Source organism: Channa argus, chromosome 4 (assembly GCF_033026475.1).
Source record: "Channa argus isolate prfri chromosome 4, Channa argus male v1.0, whole genome shotgun sequence".
Taxonomy (NCBI): Eukaryota; Metazoa; Chordata; class Actinopteri; order Anabantiformes; family Channidae; genus Channa; species Channa argus.
Genome location: NC_090200.1, coordinates 22,186,375 through 22,206,881, shown reverse-complemented (window position 1 = coordinate 22,206,881; position 20,507 = coordinate 22,186,375). Strand labels below are relative to the sequence as shown.

Here is a 20,507-nt window from a genome sequence, read left to right as displayed (position 1 = left end):
AGACTGGTGGCCTGTCCAGGATGTACAACAGTGACAGCAGTGATAGACACCAGAACCCTTTGACCATGAATTGGATAAGGGGTGTTAAAAGATAGTTGATGCATAATGGCCATATGTATTTTTTAATTTGTGCGATCAAATTCTATTGGGATGTGTGTGATTGGACTTTTGGTATCAGGTGAGCCAAAGACAAATCTCCAATATGTGGAATGTAAAGAATTATTTTTCTTCTCTATTTTTAAGCTTCCTAACAGAATTAAAGGCACGCAAAGACCAGCTTTTCTTCATTAGACCCATCTTAAACCGGGCAAAGCTAAGAGTATAGTATCCTGATAAAACAACAACTGAAGGGGTTAGGGGCTAGATAGGATTCATTATCACTTGACACTGCAAATAAATAAATAAAACAGTAGCGTTGAAATTCAAGAGAATATAGAACACTGTCTTTCGGCTCAAAGAATCTGTGTGAACTCCTGTGCAGAAGATAGGTTGAACTGCTGTAATGCAGACTAATGGCAGTGTCTCTTTGGTGTCTGACCTTGTGCTCAATCATGCTGCTGATCTCAGGCAGGAAGTTCTGGCTGATGACACGATAGAGGTGACGGTCCTGTGGGGAGGTTTTGTCCTTAATGCTTTCTGCCAGGCTAACCCACTGTTCCTCTGTATCACATACAAGGGACCAAGCACCTCGCCTTCGACCTGGTAGAAGCAAAACAAAACAACTATTGAGCTCATTGATTTTAAGCAAATGTGCAAAGATCAATGAATATTGATATTGATAAAATAAACCTAAAATAAACAGATCTCTGGATTGAGTCAACATTGAATAATTTAAAATAAAATTAATTAGGTCCAGTTACTTGTGCTGGGTGGTAAATCCTCCAGTCCATGTTCTGTCTTCACTTCTGACACTTCACCTTCAACATCACTTAAAGGAAGAAGTGATAAGCTTGATTAAATAATCCAGTCCTGTAGTTTGTGAATGAAATTATACACAAAACAACATTTGGACAGGTGGAAACATATAATATATCTCTGTTAAAACAGTGATACGCTGGTACAGTACATACTGTGCAATATGTGCAACAGTAAAACCACTCTTTAGATTTGTACTCTGAACTCACAGGATAAGCCGAAAGGACAAAAAAAAAAATACTGCATATTCCCCTAAATTATATTTTATACGTAGAAATACACTACATGTAAACTGAGAATTTTATAACTATAGAAAACTTAATAGCTATCAATGCACTCAAATACCACAGCTATGACAGTTACAATAATCAGTTCTTTCAATATAACCAGTACATATGTGCACTACTTGTGGCAACAATTCTCTACAGTATACTGATCGCACATACAATAAACAAAAATATATTTTACCTTGTTTGAAGTTCTTCCAGCCTTCTCTTCTTTGGTGGTCTTCCCCTTTTTTTCTTCTCCGGTAATGTTAGATCAGAGATTTCACTGTTGGAAAGACAAAACAAATTAGAAAAACTAATTATAGCCCATTGTTAAAATAGGATGTATCTATAATTAACTAATTAGTTAACTAATTAACTAATGGGCCGATAAACTTGTAACTAATTCACTTAAAACAAACCTACCACATGACCAGTGACAATCATTATTAGGGCAGGGAGAGAAATGTGGAATGGTGTTTACCTTATCCTCTCCACTTTCCTTTTTACCGTCTCTTCTTTGTACATACGAGTGCCATAAAAATACCAGTAGAGGGCTCCATTTCCGTCTTGCCCCAGTGGTTCCACCCTCAGACTGTCTGCATCCAGTCCCTACAAGCGAGGTGGGGACAATCCATTTGTTAAATCATGAGTAGGATTGTGTTTTAACACCAGTCAGTAGTGGCTGATGTAATTCTGACCTTTGAGCCCACATGGCTGTGACTCATACACAGCCACAAGGCCCTGAGCCTGTTACAGAGTAAATTATTTAATTTAACTTGACAGAAAAACTTTTATCCCATGAGGAAAGTGTCTAGTTATTATTACTCATATCCTATTATTATACATTATTACAAGAGTGGTATGATTGTTAGCATTCTGTTAAAAGTGTAAGTGTGAATTAGTCCCTCCAGGATATGGTGGAGTGTTAAAGTGTCAGAGATTGATCGCAGTATCTGCTCAGCCTACAGTAACACTTCTGTAGTGTTAGTAAAATATTTTTTTTTTTAATTAATCCTCCTATGGTGCTTTGACATTTACAGGTTTTAGTTTGCGGTGTTTGGCAATTTTATTTTGTGTGTGTGTGTGTGTGTGTGTGTGTGTGTGTGTGTGTGTGTGTGTGTGTATGTGTGTGTTTGTGGGGGGGGGCTTCTTCTACACACCGTATGTGAAACACATACTTTCCATTACATTTGCAATGAATTTCAGTATCGCTGCTCATAGCAACACCACTTTGATTTAAATGCATCTGTTACAAAAATAAACACTCAACGTACAGTTCACTGTTCATGTAATCTGTTAAACTGCATGCATGAAAACAGGTGTTTCTGCATTCTTTTTCCTGAAAACCATGAGTGGTGTACCTTTAACCGGTCAAAGACATCAGCAGCATCCAGACGGTAGTCACAGAGCCGGTGCAGCAGTTCCACCTGTGTGCGAGGAGGGAGATTCTCGAAGGAGCCCTCTTTCAGTGGGTTAGGCTTTCCCTCTTCTAGTTCCCACCGGTAGCTAATAATATCATCCAAGTAACTGCTAAATGCCTGGGGGCTAAAGACCAGAGCAAAGCAGCATGAGAAATGACGTCCACTTAAACCATTTCCATCACATGATATAATTTTATAAAATAAAAACACTGACAGAAATGGACAGACAGCAAATTAAATCCATTAGAAATATTTACTTTGCACCACTGTAACTGCTATATATAGAGAATACCAACTGTCATTCTCACAGGGTATCTACTATTATTCTACAGAACTACTATTTGTTGTTGTGGTCTTTGCCTTAATGTCAGTGTGTGTCAGTGTATTTGTCATTACAAAACCTACATACTTACTCTCCTGGTGCAAAATCACTCAATAAAATTTGATTCACATTCTTCTGATTCAGTTTTTTCCCCCCGTTCTAAGATTTAGTTTGGTTTCTATTACGGAAGGTTGTGTTTCAGCCAGTTCCAGAGCTGGTTCAGAACCAGTGGCTACTTTAGAATACACTTCTTTCAGAATTAGGATCCTTTGAAATCCTCATATAATGTGTAAGAAAAAAAATTATAATTTAGATGGAATGAAATTATTTTTGGTATGTTGATTTGATCTATGAATCAAAAATAATCCTATATGACTGATCCATTAATAAATTGTATGGATAAATACAACCAATTGAACAGCAAATCCTATTTGAAAATCAACCAGTGTTCTTGTAGTTTATAACTTAGGAAACAACAGAGATGAAACAAATATAGTAGCTGTTGAGTTGGAGGAGGTGAAATTGAAAACAAAAAAAAAGGTAAATAAAGTATTTTTGGTATGTCTGCTATGAGTGAGGACTGGTGAAAATTTTTGATTCTGGTTCAGGTCTAGCTGAATAATCAGCACCCTTCAGTTTTAACTCACATTAACACAAAAAAGGCTTGGGGCAGGGGTGGGAATCTAGGCAACACCACAGAGAAAAAATGGCTTATCTTGAAAGAGCAGTGTGCACTTTTCACACAGCTCTAAGCCCCCAGCCTTAACCGCTATTCCATCTCTCTCCTCCTCTCTGTCCCTCATTCTCAACAACATACTCCCTCCCTCCTTACCCCTACTCTGGCAGAGCGTTTAACGCGTGCGGATGAAAAGGGCAGCTCTGTGAAAGGCCAATGCTGAGCCACCCCTAGGATGCCAGTGCCTGTCCAGTACAATAAAGCAGGTTGCCCTCCTGTTACTGGTGGAAAATCTGGATCATTCCTGACACTCTGCTTATCAATTTAGTACTTTCTAATGATAGGCTAAAGTAGGTGTATAGAGAGGAAAGCCCTGTGACAAATAAAGCACATGTGTGGAATGGAAAGGCAAAGAATGCTCACTTTCTCCCATCATATGATCACAGCAAAGAGAAACATTTTGGTGGCTTTGTTATATTTATTGAATTCACTGCAGACCCTCATTATATGGTGAGTAAATTCCAAAATAAGTGACTATGCCAGTGACTCAGATGCCTATGAAGGCTCTTGGGTGCTACTGATAATTTAAACTATATGGAAATAGCGGTTTTAACTTTGCAGCTACAAATCAAACTGAAAGAAATGTGAATCGACTTTCACACTGCGCCTCTGTTTTGTGTTACTATAAAGTTATAATTTGTTAGCCATGATTCCTAAATGAAGAACAGAAGAAGAAATCAGATTATTATTCTGCATCATGTATATGCAGACATCCAGTAATAAGATTTCTTGAGAGTAAATTCTGGTTCCTGATTACTTGAAAAAGCTATAATTCCCAGAGTTACCTTGATGTTAAACACATATTGAAGTTTTATAGCCTAACAATAGCTTTTACCTTCTAGCAATTGTATTCAGGCTTCAAAAATCATAAAAGTGGCATTCATTATCTTTTTGAACAAAACAGATGCCAACTTCTGGCTTTTGCTCCTCAAAAAATGAACATAAATATACAAAATAAACAAATCATCCCTATTGCACTTCCATGGCACTTTTCTCTTGTCTTTTTTACTTACGTGATGTCAGTGCGCTGGTAGCATCCCTGCAACAGACAGGCAATCAGTTCCCTGAGGAAGCCCAAGTCTTGGTCTAAAAGGGCTTTTTCCAGCTCCTGGAAACAACAAAAGAGACAGGCTCAACTCAAAGAATTTTTATTTGACAGACTGAAGTCAATTAGCAAATGTTTCTTCATCAGAAAAATAATTAATTACAATTTAATTCATTTATCACTGATGATGCAAATGTTTGCATTTTTTTAAATTCTCATTATTTCACTATAACTTTTTCATGTACACTCCATTTTGTTATTGTAATGATGTAAGAACATTGCACAACTAGCAGAATGTGAAACATCATTATATTTAGGATGTAGGGTTAAACTTGCATCCCCTTACATTTTACAGTAACAAAATGTTTGCATCCCCCTTGAAAATTAAAAATAGATGTAAATTAATTTCTGATAACTAAAAACTAACTCTTAATTGTGCATTAAATATTGTGTTAATGAAAAAAATCTCTTCCTCTTTTTGCCATTTCAAAATAAGGTAGTACTACCTTTTGCACATGACTATCATAGCTGTATAAGGATAGATCAAAATAGTAACACATTTAATTTGTGAGTACTCAGCATACTGTGTGAGGGCGTTTGAGAGGATAGTTAGAATTTGCAACTTGTCTGATTAGGGGTTCTTGGTTTGCCAAGCGTTGTTTGGCTGGAGCTGAGGTTCAAGTTCAGGAATGACCCCTCTCCTGCCCAGCATTGTGTTTAAGCCACAGAGGTTTTATGAAGCGGCAGTAACCGGCAGAGCAAACTAAAAGACTAGAAAGTAGCAAGGAGAGATGGCAGGCAGCAGGGGCCTATGCTGCAGCACAGCCATATCCCCTCCTCTCCACTGCTGACCAACCAAGAGAAAGAACCCCACATGGCTTCCCAGCATGCACTGCTTTCTCCAATGATACCCAAAGGCTCTGGACTAGAACAGAAGGGGAGACGAAGAGGGAACAGGAGGCGAAGAGGGCAGAAATGCTAATGCAAGTGCTCCATCAGCCAAGTGTCCATTCCTCTTATAGCCCTCTTTTGAAGGATGCAAAGCAGCCCCTTCACACTCAACTGCCTGTAGCTGACCACTCCTCTCCATTTATATTTCCTGCTGATTGATTCTTCACCAAAACAATACAAACTCTTTACCATTCCTCCTCTTCATATAAATACTTCTTAATCTGTATGGCATCCCTACCTCCCAGCTTAAATGAATAGTCCAAAATTATCTTAAGGATGAGAAGGCACATTTAATAACTGTGGAGGGCCTTGTCTCTTCTCATTCTGACCCTGGGTGAGCTCAGGGGTCTCCAAAGGTCAGCATATATGCTCCTGGCCAAGGAGAAGGATTGAAGCCACAAGCCAACAATTCAGCACAATGGCAAGCAGAAAGGGAGGAAGGAGACTGACAAGATGTTGAGAAAGATGTTGAAAAACAAAATATGATAGTTGAGGTCTGAACCTCAGACTACTGCTTACTGCTGCTTCTAAATCAGTCAGCCTTAGTTCAGTTTGTTAAGTTTTAAAAGCACACAATCATGACCAAGTCAGACGCAAACAATAATAGCAATTGAGACAGATATTCATGAAAATTCAGCAGCCAGACTAAAGGTAGGGGGCCAACATTTATACATGTATAAAGCCAAGTCTTCAGGAAGCAGAACATATTACATGTATCAAACACAATTCTAATTACCTTACAAGGTCCCACAACAGGCTGAAGTGCCTTCAAAAACACAAAGAAAAAAACGACCCAAATGCTAACAAAGAATGGGACTGAGTTTAGACATTACATGCACCAACTTCTGCTGCTGTTTATCATTGGAAATTGGTATTGCACAAAGGAAAGAGGAGGTTGCAGTAATGCATCAAATGCCTAATTGCAAATGACCAATAAACATCAAAAGAGTAAGAAAGCACATGTAACAGAAGTATGTTTCCTAGTTGCCTGAGAAAACTCTGTTTTAAGTGTCAATATGAATATCTGCTGAATTTCAGCCGAATCGTTAAGGCTCTATTTAAAGTTATAACGTGCAACCTATGGTCGCGCTAATGAACAACTAACGAATCAGTCCTCTCTGATTTTCCTAGCTCTTTCTCTCTGCTCTGATAAAGCTTTGCTTTGCTCTTTACACTTCGCTACACTCTGTATAGCTCTAGGTAGTCGTAGCTGTATAATTCCAAAAATGTAAATTTACATTACAAAAAGCTGAACACATAGCTGTCATTAGGTGAAAGATGGGATACAGCCTGGACAAGTCTCCAGTCTATCTCAGGGCCAACACATAAGGACATACAGAGAAAGAAAACCATTCCCTCTCACATTCAAAGAAATGCCTGTGGGAGGAAACCCACACAAGCATAGGGAAAACATGCAAACTCCAAACAGAAAAGCTACAACCAGCCAGTGGATCCAACCTTTTAGCCATGAGGTGAGCAACCACTAACATGCTGCCCACATAATGAAATATATCAATAAAAACTCCCAAGTTGGTGCAAACAGCAAGTTGAACTCCTCAGCAACTTAAAACAAACTGCCCATTTTCTCATCATGACAGTGTGCATGAATGACTGCTTTATTTCATTTTTTTAGTGTTGAATTTTTTTTTTGGAATCATGGCATCATTATAAAAATTTGATGACCCCCATCCTCCTCTTTCTCTCTCACCTCTCTACCTTCTTCTACCTCGCTTCTCTTATTCATTGTTATTGGTCTACAGTGTTTTAGAGAGAACCATTTATATTTTTGGGTTGTGTGTCCAGTTTTCCTCTTTGTATGTGGTGCATGCTCACATTAGCATCAATAGCAGCAAAATAACAGGTTTTCCTAATGCTATATGCATTATGGGAAATCGTGCATTTATTCAAACTCAATTACAACACAGATTGGTTCTGTAATGATTACTTGGTAATAAGTTATTTTTAAATATTATAATGATACTGATTACTGACACATTATACTGTATAATGTGTTGACAAGAGAACAATTGTGATATGGACTGTATTTACATGCACTTAAACGTGGTTACTGGAAATCCAAATATATATGCAGAAGACAACTAATCTATATTCTCCTCCAACCCTGACTTATTTTAAAATCCTGGTTCTTTAAACCTCTATGTATATAATCTATTATAAGAATTATCCTCAGGTCACTCTCATTCATGTTTTTATATGTTCTCCGTTTCTTCTGTTTTTATGAGAACTGTCAGGAGCAAATTAGATTCCTGCAGGGAGAAGACACGAGTGATTCACCTGAAGACTGTCCAACAAAATGATCATTTCCAAATGTTACTATATTGAAAAGTATTAGATTTCGAAATACCTGTTGTGTAGCAGCCTGCCATGACCATTCTATTATAGGGTAAACACTGAACTGTAATGCTACAAAACTTACTAACTAAGCAGAAACCTATATACACCTATATAATCTATACACGGTATACTGTACATGAATTCTAAGACATCTAAGGCATAAATAAACACATTAGGGGAAAGTTTAGACTCAAGCTAACACAAGTCATTGTTTGTTCAAATGTAACATATGCAATGAATCTACATAGCTCTGTGATAGCCACAAACTGAATATTAAAAGGATGAAGAGATAGTCAGTGTCTTTGTGTGTAAAAGACCATATGCAAAGGATGCACATGGTCATGCTCCCTTCCACTTCCTAGTCCCCTCTCAGGCAGCCTCTGAGCCAGAGTGAGCCCATCCATCAGAGACAGACTGCACTTTGATCATGCTTCAAAAAGCTGGGGGCCATAACCAGGGGAAGTGTGGAGAGTTCAGTACAGCACAGCAAAGTGGTTTGATACAGACCTTGGATTAACACCACTCTGCTCCACCTCTGAAGTGCCACACAGCATCTCAGATGGCAGAGGGAAGGGGAATTAATCTAGTGTGCTGCCTTTTCTTCAGTCATTCAATCACCCAACCAATCCCTTCCATGCTAACACTAAGCTTGGTGATTGGCTGAGAGGGGCACCCCACTGCAGCTGGATATTTCCTGTGAGAACCTGTCCCTTCAATAACCACGTACACAAAAAAAGTTACTATACTAATACACTACAAGTACACAACTCAAAACCTTTGGCAAATACAATAGAAAAACACATCTTTGCAGACATTCACTCATACACGTATCTCAACAGAATAAACAGTGCAGTACTTTGACTGTTTCACATTAATGATCAATGGGGCTCAAAGATAAGAGCTGGAAAAGAGACAAGCTATAAATCAAAGAGCTGTTTAAACTGTTAGATTTATCACCAACCTACTGCTATGAACAAAACACGCTATACGTGTTCATAGACTGGTAAAAAGATTAGAGGGTGAGTCAAGGCTTAGTCAAAAGGTGTGTCATCACCACGGCCCCTCTTGTAGGCCTAGACTGCAATCAGCAATTCTGCCTGAAGGTATGTGCGACTTCTCTCACCTAACTCCCCCACTGTTTCTTGCCCTGCTTCTCTTTCTGGCTTAACCTTTTTCCTCTCCTCCAAACCATTTCCCTCCCTGTCCTGCTTCCCAGTATGTAAGGGCCTCTGAGACATTCTATTATTCCCCTGACAACACACTCACTCCACCCCTCTCTTTTTCTCGCTGACTCTCCTATCTCTCCTCTCCTGTCCCTACTCCGGACAGTTTTTGGCTTTACTGTAGCTGAGGACCCTACATATTCAAGAAGAATATGAGACTGGCAGTAATTCTATTAAGTCAGTAGCAAGGTGGATATTTAAATAAGCATCCAGGCTCAACATATTTGAAAATCTACACTTAAAACAATACAACCGGAATTGTTTAAGCCACTGTCTAATTATAGAATGGGAAACAATGTAGAGGTATAGACAGTGTTAAAGACAGTCCATATTAAAAACACTTTTAGTGAATTTTTGTTCTTACAAAACAAGAGTGTGGTACAAAATGTATTTATTTTTTATCCCATGAGTTCAGGGTCGGCAGAGTGGATCATTGTCTGCATATTGATTTGGCACAGTTTTTACGCCGGATGTCATTCCCGACGCAACCCTCCCCAATTTCTACCCAGGCTTGGACCGGCACTGCACAGCTGGGGATGGGAATGGGCTGTTAAGGGTTCAGTGTCTTGCCCAGAGACTCTTCGACTATCCCGTCGGGGGAGACCTCAACTACAGCAAACAGAACAACATCACTTTTGTAGTATTTTCTTTCAAAAGGTAATAACTAGAGATCAAACTGTGATGGCACTTTTAATTGGCAAGATTTGATCCAATGAGCACCCTTACTTGAGGACTAACAGATAGGTCTCTGCTTTAAACAAAAACCAAAAGATTATATGAACTGGAACCGACTTTTTTTAAAATAAAAGAAACATTTAGGCTAGACTGATGTCCTTCGACAGGCAACAGACCTCAAAGGCAGAGTACACAAGCTGCAATGCAGATAACTAAAAAGCAAAATTGACACTAAAGGCCACAACAAGTGTCCCAATCGACATCTGCTGAAACAGACAAAAACAAGACATAAAATGCCTGCATGTCTATCTTGTCAAATCAAGCTGCATGAGAGAATAGGGTGTGATAAACAAAATCTCCAAGTTTGTTGCACATCCACATGGGTTGACCTCTCTGTCTACCCTCACAGCAGACACTTTCCAAGCCACTGCCATTAACAGCTCCTCCAGGGTCTTTATTACCAACAGTTGGAGGACGTATGCATGGATCGCTTTAGGGGGAAGGGAGGCCTGTTTGTTGTGTAAAGGTTCCTCTCTTCCTTCCCTTTGCTTCTTTCTTTATTTCTTCCACCCCCACTCCCCTCCCACGTTCAACTCACACATGGTTCCTCCAGGAGCCATCTTCTGACAACACCCTCTACCCCCACACATCACCACCACCTCCTGCCACATGACAAACATGAGCACAGAGCCGTAACACCACAGGAAAACGCCCTCACATCCTCAGGATGTGCTGTTCATCTGATCATCAGAGGAAAGCATCAGCATCTTTGAGTTGCTGCCACATACATCTGACTGACTTTATCAAAACAAGAACTTGTTGTGTAATTTGTCAGCATATTCATTCTTGATTTACAACATCTGTTGAAGCTAAAGTGAAGATTCACACACCTTCACACCTGCCTTAACTAGCACTTTGATGCATTCATACAATTAGAGCCTCCAGGTAAGGCGGCGATTTGCTCACGAAAACAGCCAAACAGGAAGAATGACTAAAGGTTGTTCCAACAGGTTGTTCTAAATAAGCTGCCCTATCATGTGGGACCTGGTTAAAATTAAATAAAAACAGAGACAAACACTAAATATAACCCATATACTACACAAATATAATGTAAGTATGACTTTCAGCAGAGTTTTATTATTTTGACGTCAATGCGAGAGCCACATGGGACAGGTAGCTAGTCTTTAGTGGAGGGCAGAGTGGGAGAGATAAGGGAAACTACTGCGATTACATGCACTTACTAACAGGCTACCCAGAAATATCAGGTTACGCTAGTAATCAAGGAACAACTTTTCATGCATTTCAGTAACCTGGTTATACTAAACAGAATCTGATTTCTGTTACCTTAAACTTATATCATATATTAAAAGATTTTAAGTGTGTCTGTATAGACTGTGAGTGCAGTAGAAGATGGGCAGACACACAAATTGGAGTGTCTTTTTACAAGGCAAACTGAATTTAAAAATATGTGGTGGAAAGTGAACAATTTATTGGTCCTCTACAGGCCACTTTTTTAATCCACCACCTGGATTATGGTAATCGGGTTTATGTGACACTTAAGAATTCAGCTTTTTCAAGAAAGTCAACTGTAACTGGATTACATCAGTGCACTTAAACACATCAAGTGTAAAAATATTTCCTGATCCAAGCTTTTCCTAGATTCAGAGAGACAACTTTGCCTTGGACTGCCATGCAGCATAGGTAAGGATCAGTATAAGCAGGAGTTGGGAGACAACCCAAGGAAGCCGGCGCCTCTCACACTGCTCTAAGAAAACCACATCATAAACTTGCTTATATAAAATAGAGATTTTGGCTTCAGCTGATATCCCCATGCTACTGTTCCCTGACTTCATAGACATACATATATATCTGTGTGGACACACACACACACACACACACTCCGGAAAGAGAAGTCATGAGACAAAACAACACTAAGCAAATGGATTGCAGCCTTGGATATAAGTACATAGCTGCATATGAGGAGGAACTGGTACTTCACAGAAGAGGAGAAGTAGTCAAGCAAAAGAAGAAGCTCCTAAAGCCCAAATCAGAACGGGTTTATGAGCTGGAAAGCAGCAGGCAAGTAGATAAAAAAAAAACCTACTATAAGCCGAAGTGTAATGCCTACCAAAGCCCCCCTAATAATCAAAAAGAGCAATTGGAGCAAGCACAGCAATACCTTAAATCTGGCAGTGCATTACAGCAAATATGACTGGCCATGATGAGAAAACTACACTAGTAACTAATACCTTGTTTACAATAAAAGTATAATAATTCTAGTTTTATATACTTGACAGGCATCAGAGGAAGCTAAAGAGTGTCGACTGTTTGAGCTGTAAAAGCCTTAAGTTGGATTCATGCTTGATGCGGACTATAAAAATAATCAACAAAAACTGCAGCCTGAACGAAACATATACTATGACAAATAGTTTTTGAAACAACACTGCTCCACTCATTCTATGTTCAAAAGATATACTGGAGTGATTTCTTGGTTCATCATATTGGAAGTACTGCTACTAGTATAAGCCCCACATGTTGTACAGTGCTTAGACAAGGGGGTTGCTTTAAATCATAAGTGCCAGACTTCTACTATTGAGCACAAAAAAAAAAATCACTGTCACCAATTAAAACTGGCGAAACAACATGCCTACATCTTGCTCATCTTTTTAAACCAAGCAGTTTTTGTTCTGAACGCCCACACAGGACTAATATTGCCAAACTACACGTTCGAGAATAACAACAACAGGTAAGAAATAGCCTACATATTTCAGCACTACCTAATATTTTGAAAACAAACAGTGTTAAGAGACACATAGGGGTTAGGAGCACATATTAGCACATCCAGAATGTACCTCCTCTAACTATAACATTGCAACACTTAAACACAACAGGCAACATTACTTTGTGAAAGACTAAACAAACACACGCGTAACTCCAAAACGTAGGGAAGTTTTCACGACCAGTTGCAAACACACCACAGTGTAAAAGCAACAGTGGAAAGATGCCGCCCCAGACTGGAGACAGAGAGTGGGAACCATGGGGAGCTGCAACAATGGAACTGGCTGAAACAAACCCCAGTGTATGTGCCCCTCTACCTCCCCCCTCTGTGCACATACTCCCCATGTGAAACCATCTGATGCATGTATTGCTCTTCATACTTGTCAATCACAACTGGGGGAGGGGCAGAAGCCTCATACAACCCTACCCTCACATTGCATGCAAAGGAGGGTAATAAAAAAGATGTTCAAAACGGTTCTTGATCTTATAGGGAATCTGAAAAGTGTCAAGATGTTTTTCTGAAGCAGTAAAAAGTACTGAGCTGGAGATGTGTCAGTGGGTGGGACAGAAAGAAAAAAAAGGGAAAAGGGATGCAAGGGATGACTGAACAGTACAAATCTGGAATCAGAATGGATACTTGTTGCTGTGTGGGAGGTTCCAATCTCATCCCTAGAAGCGAGATAAAAAGAAAGGCAAGGTTTAAGGTAAACTTCTGTTCAGAGATTTAAATGACAAACCACTATCCCAGATGACGATCAGTGGTGATTATGCAGATATCACAGAAAACTGTTTCTACTAAAAAAAATAAAAATAGAACATTTCCCAAAAATTCTAACTCCATTTGAATTTCATAGTGATATCCTGCCATGCCACTCATCTTGGCCCTCACAAAGTTACCTAGTTGAGAGCAGACCAGCAACACATTTAGTGACAGCTATCTGCAGTTATAATCCAGAGAAACTGGGAATCAGCAAGATGCATGTCTGGCTGAAGCTGTGCCATGATCTGGGAACACTTAAGCCTTGATCCTATTCCCCCTGTTAATCCATATGCTTTGTAGACAACAGAAACAAGGACATGCTCACATTGCTTATTTACCAGATCTAATAGGACTAAGTCTTCTTTTACAATCACAGTGGAGTCTTCTAGGAGTCTCCTCCCTAGCTAGCTCTGAGTTAAAGAGAAGCGCCTCCACCCTCCAGGGGGAAGAGAAAGAAAGAACCACCATCTGGGGTTTAGTCATGGTGATGCCAGGGACTGGGGCTCAGGGACAGTGAGATTGCTGGTGCTCGACAAGGGGTGTGAGTAGAGGGGCTGCTAATGGGTATGGGGTACCGAGACAATTTATGGCAATGTGGATAGGTTTTGTGAGAAAGGTTTGTCCACACACATGCCAAATAAAAGACTTGTATGAGTAGTAATGAGCAATAGGAATATTTAAAATTCAAAAAAGAAAAAATCTTGTTATGAACTTCAAGGATCTTGCAAAATATATAATGGCACCAACTCTAAATCAACAATGACAATGGTGTAATACTTCCCTAACAGGTGGAGAAAAAGAGGAGTGAGTGAGTGAGCTGTCAATCAAATACAGTCTGTACCCACCCACATGGTCTTAAAGGTCTTATCGGGCATTTGAAACGTAAGTGAAAACATCTGGTGGGTAGATGATGGGGATGTGAGGAATATCCAGGAGATACAAAGAGTCTGTCCACAACTGTAAATCTAGAAACAGAATTAATGTTCTCTGGTTTTTAATGGTCTCTCGGTCTCACACACACACACACACAAAACACTGACAATGTTTATTAAAAATGTATCAGTAGGTTTTTTGTTTAATTATAGGTAAGTTTTAATGCCACATCACATCAAGTATTTTTTTTTCAAATGTGTTGAACTGAACTACTACTGAAGGTACAGCCATTTCCAGAATTACTATTCTACTTACCAGCTGAACTTTGGAACCAAAATTTAATATAAATTGTAAAAGAGCATTCAATATACAAAGACAGAGACCATGATAGCAGTGAAGTGAAAAAAAATCATTCACCGTAGATACTCATTAAATTGAAAATAACAGATCATGAAATTCTCAAGATCCATCATTAAGGCATTGATACTGATAAATGACACTAATGAAATGTAATTTATTAGAATAACGCAATCAGCAAGTTGACTTATAAATATTTATATAATAAACATATTTGATATGGATGCAACTTGCTTATTTGCTGTACATAAGAACATAAGGTGGAAACCTTAAAATAAAACTAAAAGGTGTCCTCTGGGACATGTTGACATTAAGCAAATTAGCTGTAAAGGGAAAATTACGAATGTTACTTAAAATATTAAATACAGGTCATGAAAAATTAGGAAACCAATACCATGGCAATCTGCTCTTCTTCAATTTAAATTAAAATGCCTCTATCTGCTTGGTTTCTGTTGACATCAGGATGATCGTGATGACTATAACTGACACTGTGTCACAGGCTATTTGCATGCGGTTTGAGTTTATGTGAACTCTTCCCTGCAGTGTAGGTGAACTCTTTTCGAATCTAACGGGAGGGGCAGAGCTGCAGAGTTACGTCTTATTCACAACGAATGGCATCTTTCACTCGTCTAGCTTTTTAAATCTGCATGTATTCCTAACATTCTACACTGAGGCCCTAGCAGATCTGTAAACTTGTTCTTAGGCAGCAGTTTAGACTAAAATGACAATGCTAACATGCTAATGTTTAGCAGCTATAATATTAACAATTATGTTGGAAAATGAAAACTCCCTTTTGTCATTACAAGTCATACTATGTGGGGCCTGAACAGGTTCATCAAATTATTTAACTTGGACCAAAATTATGGATTAAATAAATTTCAGATCAACAATATCATACACTACAAACATTGCTAAATTAAAAAGGGGAAAAAGTCCCTTGGGTGTGGAGTGATGCAGTAAAATACAATAGAAATCTACTTTATTTCACAAGATGTTGCTACATTTCCTGAAACAAACAAGTATGGCAAAACTACCTACTAATTACTATATAACAGTTATAATCAGACTACAAGGGTATTAGCTGCCTTTGTCACTATTTTTGTTTTTTCATCCCGCTAGTCATAAGCTTAAACTAAGTATATTTTACTGTACCATGGATTACACTACATACAAGTCAGATCGAGTTTTTAGCCCATCACAAGTCTAGTAAACATCTTCAAATATAGGGCTAGTTTAAGAAAGGACCCAAAACTCAGATGACATCCAGCTAAAAAAGATACATGTAATAAGTGCACGATACTGTGCCAAACACTTTGGCAGTAGAGCTAGGAGTGAACAGGTGACAGAAACAGAGGTCCTTGGCATAAAAGTCTTGGTCTGGCAATAAAGGACACATCAATAAGGATCCAGCAAAGAGGCCTGCAGAGTCTATTTGCTATGGAATTTCAGGCATAATTTCATATATACATAGAATGGATATGAAACATACACTACTACAGAGACTAAAAAAGCTAGGCAAGTAGCTAGTGAGAGAGATCCTGTAGATCAAACTAATATGCTTGTTGCTTTCTTGCCCTTCATTTTGAGGACACTTTTCTCCCCCTCTACTCTTTCCACCCATGCATTCTCTTTTTTATTTTTTCCAATCTCACCCAATCACTTCTCTCATCTTAACATAGGTTTCTCAGCACCCTTTCACTACCTACAGAGGAAAGTGATAACCAGTGAGAGCAAAATGCATCAGCCCTGGAACAATGTGCAGGAGGCTACTCTGTAAGGCTAGTCAAGGAAATTGAGGGGAGGTTCTATTATCAATACCCACCATCATAGAAAGAAAACAGCTGCTCCACAGGAGCACTATCGGACTGGATCATTGAGTTTTTCAATATGCATCCTGGTTGCAATTTCACAGGGTACAAAACAATGAATTTATTTTAAATGTCCATTATGACCCCGCCCCCCAAAAAAATGTTTTCTTAGTGATCCCATATTTATTACACCCCAACATATGAATGTTAACAAAAGGATAAATAAAGAAACCAGGCTTCAAAAGAGCTACTGTGGACAGTAATGTTTTCAAGGTATGCTTCTCATATTATGGATTTCCCAGAAGAAGATGCCACTAGTGTACAAAACCATTCCAGATGATTACAGTGAGATGCCCAGTTGGCTGAGACCCCAGGAGTCATTGACCATTGCTGTTTATAACATAAATACAGGGTGGCAGACTGACAAAGGAGGACAGCAGCCAATATAAGGCACTATGTCTACAATAAAAGGCCCGATGGTTTGCCTAAGAATGTTGACACTATAGTCCAGGCCAGAATAAAATCACTCAACACTCCTCACTCTGTCATGACTGGTGACAGCTACTTCCTGCCCCCCCTTTTCTACCCAATTCTTGAGCAATTTAACCCTAGAATCAGGTACATTGACAGGATTGAAACTGCTATTACCCAATTATTCTCTAAACAGTTAAAACATCTCTTGAAGGAAAACAAAAGAAAAAAACCTAAGATTTGAAAGAATTCAGATGTTCAATTTATATTTACTTACAATTACATGTAAGGGGCTAATCAATTTTCATAAACTCTGACTAACAAAGAGAAAAATAAATGACAATCCCTGACAGTGCCCAAGCCAGCTTGTCTTGTTGCTGGTATGTGGCATTAAGAAAAACAAACATGTCTGCCTTACAGTTTCCTCTCATTTCTAAAACACAAAGAGCTCTGAAAGTAAACACATTGAATCTAAATATCAAACCTCTGGAACAAGCCATTGCTTGTGGCGGTTACTATATCACTGGAGTACCAGTGAGATTGTTCAGGTTGACAGGGTTACATAGCTGCAAGACAACATAAGGAGGGTTTGTTTGGACAACACTTACAGCAGTGAATTTCTTTTGATGTGTTATATGCAAAGTGCAGTAACTTGTGTAAAGTTCTTCCTGTCAATATATATATAGACAGGGCTATTAAGGTGGTCTGAATTACCTAATTTATTTCCACTTCCAGGCACTGGCATTCATCCAAAAATTGCCTCTACACAACAAATTGAAAGGTGCACAAAACAGAAAACCAGAGCATCAAGCACTTTGCACACCTGTTGGAATGATGAAAGGGGGTGTGCTTTCTTGAAAGAATGGGAGAGACCAAAATCAGGACCGAGTACGGGAAAGATATGAGCTGATCAGCTGGACTGTCTGGACTTCCTTGTTGTGTTCCTGATTTACACTGTCAGCTGTTCTAAGTAAACATCAGGTACAAAAGATATTATACAGTCTTATAGCCACACTGAGATAGATAAACAAGAGCCCTAGATGCATACAGCATTAAAAAGGAGCTCATTCTTACTGAGCTCCTATCTAGATTATTTGTGGAATAAAAGTCTACATATAGACACAGCTACTTAATTAGATTAAGATTTAGTAGTATATAAAGCATTGGATTATAAAGGACTAGGAAGCAAGAAAAAAAAGATCACTTGTATCACACAGTGCAGATCAGATTTATCAGAGACACCAAGACATGCCACGTTTGTAAGCAGGATTACATTGTGGCAATTTGTAACCTGGACATTTTTTTCAAATTTGTAGAAGATAAGCAATGCTGGTTTTGTTAATTGACAATCTTGATAATAAATCACCAGCAAAAGATTGCCCTCCATAATACCAAACAGAGACTTTATTAAAAGTTGGTTTTCCCTTTCACACAGAACTGTAGTCTATTATAATGTATACAAATAAAGATTTTCCTGCAAAAACATTTTCTGTCTGAACAGTGTGTTTACCAAAATATGGTCAAAAGGATAATACAAATAATACAATAATAAAATAATACAAAGGGAATGAAAAATCTGACCAAAAGATAGTGTGTGAACTAACAAAAAACCTTCACAGAAAACAATAATAATTTTTTAAACTTATTCCATGTCCCTTGTAAAGGCAATAGGTTTCCACTCAAACAACTTAAGTGGCATGCTTCTATTATATTTGCTATCTAGACATGCTATAACTGCAGCTGTTAATTATGTTGACTACCAGAGGAGTTATGACCTTGAACACTTGTGTGTGATTAAAATGTCAAATTACAAAACTACTGCATCAATCTCAATATTCGAAATCCAGTAGAGGGTGTATGCACACATGTGATCGCCTTAGTGGTGCGGTTAAAAGCACATACATCATTTACCTTCGTAATGTACTGAGTCAAACCAAGCAGGGCTCTAAAGAAGGCTTTATGAATTGAAATTTAAATTAAAGATCGATTCTGTGAAAATGTTCAACTTAAGATTAGACAAAGCATTTCGCTGTGACTTCAAGTCATTCTAAAAAAAATGCAGCACAAACAGCACACAGCACAAGACCCTCAACTTTGATGTAAAGTAGACGTAATGCTATCCCCCATCTGGTTTGCACATCGTTTAATAACAAAGCAATGCCTGCGTGTGGTTCTCTCCCAAAGGGGGTGGAGATGAATGAGTGATAAGACACTGTTGATGCGTGATGCTGACCTAACTAGTTTATGAAAAACGCGATCGTCGCAAGATGGATGAAACAATCTCAACTAACTGTGATGGAATAATTGCACACATGATGGAATAAGATGTTTGGCAAACTCTGAATACATTTCAATAAGCATGTAGTCGAAAATAGTGATAAAGTTACAATGCAGGGTAAAATTGATCCGGTGGGTGATTTGCCTAAATTACATACTGAACCCGCCTGATGTCGGAAAGAAACGTTTAAACCATCGGTACTTAAAATAAAATAGGACCAAGGGGAACAAACAATACGTGAACGGCATCTGCGTCCCCATGGCCACCCAAGGCAGATGGCTTGCACCCGACAATCCAAGACAATAAACTCGAACCTCTCGCCGTGAACAAAACTTTATCCGACAGAGAAAAAAACAACACAGCAGTAGAAACTCGACTAGTCTCTACGCCTCTTTTCGATCCATAAATACAAGTATACAAATACATAAATGTAATAACAAATAACCTAAACGAAACATGGTTAACATTTAAACGCATCTCTGCAACTGTTATATTCTAATCGTGTTGTCTCATTTGCTTCTTTGTTTAAAAGACCTGAACTCCCTCTCTACAACATAAACACAAGACTGCTGAAATAAAAACAAATGAGTGGCACATGGTTGTTACAAGAGGACCTCTACCAAAACTTACTCTGGAACAACGATTTATTCTTGGATATAACATAAGAGCAACACGTAGCGATACTTTTGACACCGAATCATAAAACTAATGAGTGTTATTCTAATGGCGATTTTTATGACCCAACTTTGAGGGTCAACCATTCGCAATTAAGGCTAGCCTTTAGCAATGCTAACATGCTATGGAGCTCGTTACCTAGCGTCACGGGATTGAGTTGTAACGTTAACATACAAGTTTAGAGAACACTGCTAAGCTGGTTCCACAGCTAACAGCTACTTATACAAAAGCGCTAGACACACCACGTAGACAAAAAAGCTGACACAAACAACTTTTCATTTCCGCAATTAAAGACATCCATGTTAATAAAAGCAAGAACAACTGCCGTTTACCTCTATTTCAAAGTCTGGAAGGTTGAACGCTGTCCTGAAGAGCGAACAGAAGTGGGCTATGGCGGGGACTTCCCACCAAGACTGGATCTCTTCCACAGAAATTGTACATCCCTGGGACATTTTCGCACTTGAGAAATTGTGTAAAGTTTATTTCTCACATTAGAAAGTAATTTATCAACGCTGTAAAATGTCTCAAAAACATTAAAAATACACAAAATCTTGTCGGTGCGATCCTGAGCGGCCAGTTGCCATTGCAACCCGGG

The 20,507-nt window shown here is 38.7% G+C and overlaps 1 protein-coding gene across 1 annotated transcript in view; it reads right to left on the bottom strand.

Annotated features, from left to right (window-relative positions):
* cecr2 (CECR2 histone acetyl-lysine reader) overlaps window positions 1-20,507 on the bottom strand; it is a 32,426-nt gene extending 11,919 nt beyond the window's left edge. The window contains exons 1-7 of the mRNA XM_067502552.1: window positions 20,245-20,507; window positions 4,677-4,771; window positions 2,546-2,729; window positions 1,666-1,793; window positions 1,384-1,467; window positions 861-928; window positions 539-699 (exon numbers count right to left, since the gene is read on the bottom strand). Of these exons, the coding sequence (XP_067358653.1) occupies window positions 539-699; window positions 861-928; window positions 1,384-1,467; window positions 1,666-1,793; window positions 2,546-2,729; window positions 4,677-4,771; window positions 20,245-20,364 (840 nt within the window). The 5' untranslated portion in view covers window positions 20,365-20,507. The remainder of the gene's footprint in view (window positions 1-538; window positions 700-860; window positions 929-1,383; window positions 1,468-1,665; window positions 1,794-2,545; window positions 2,730-4,676; window positions 4,772-20,244) is intronic.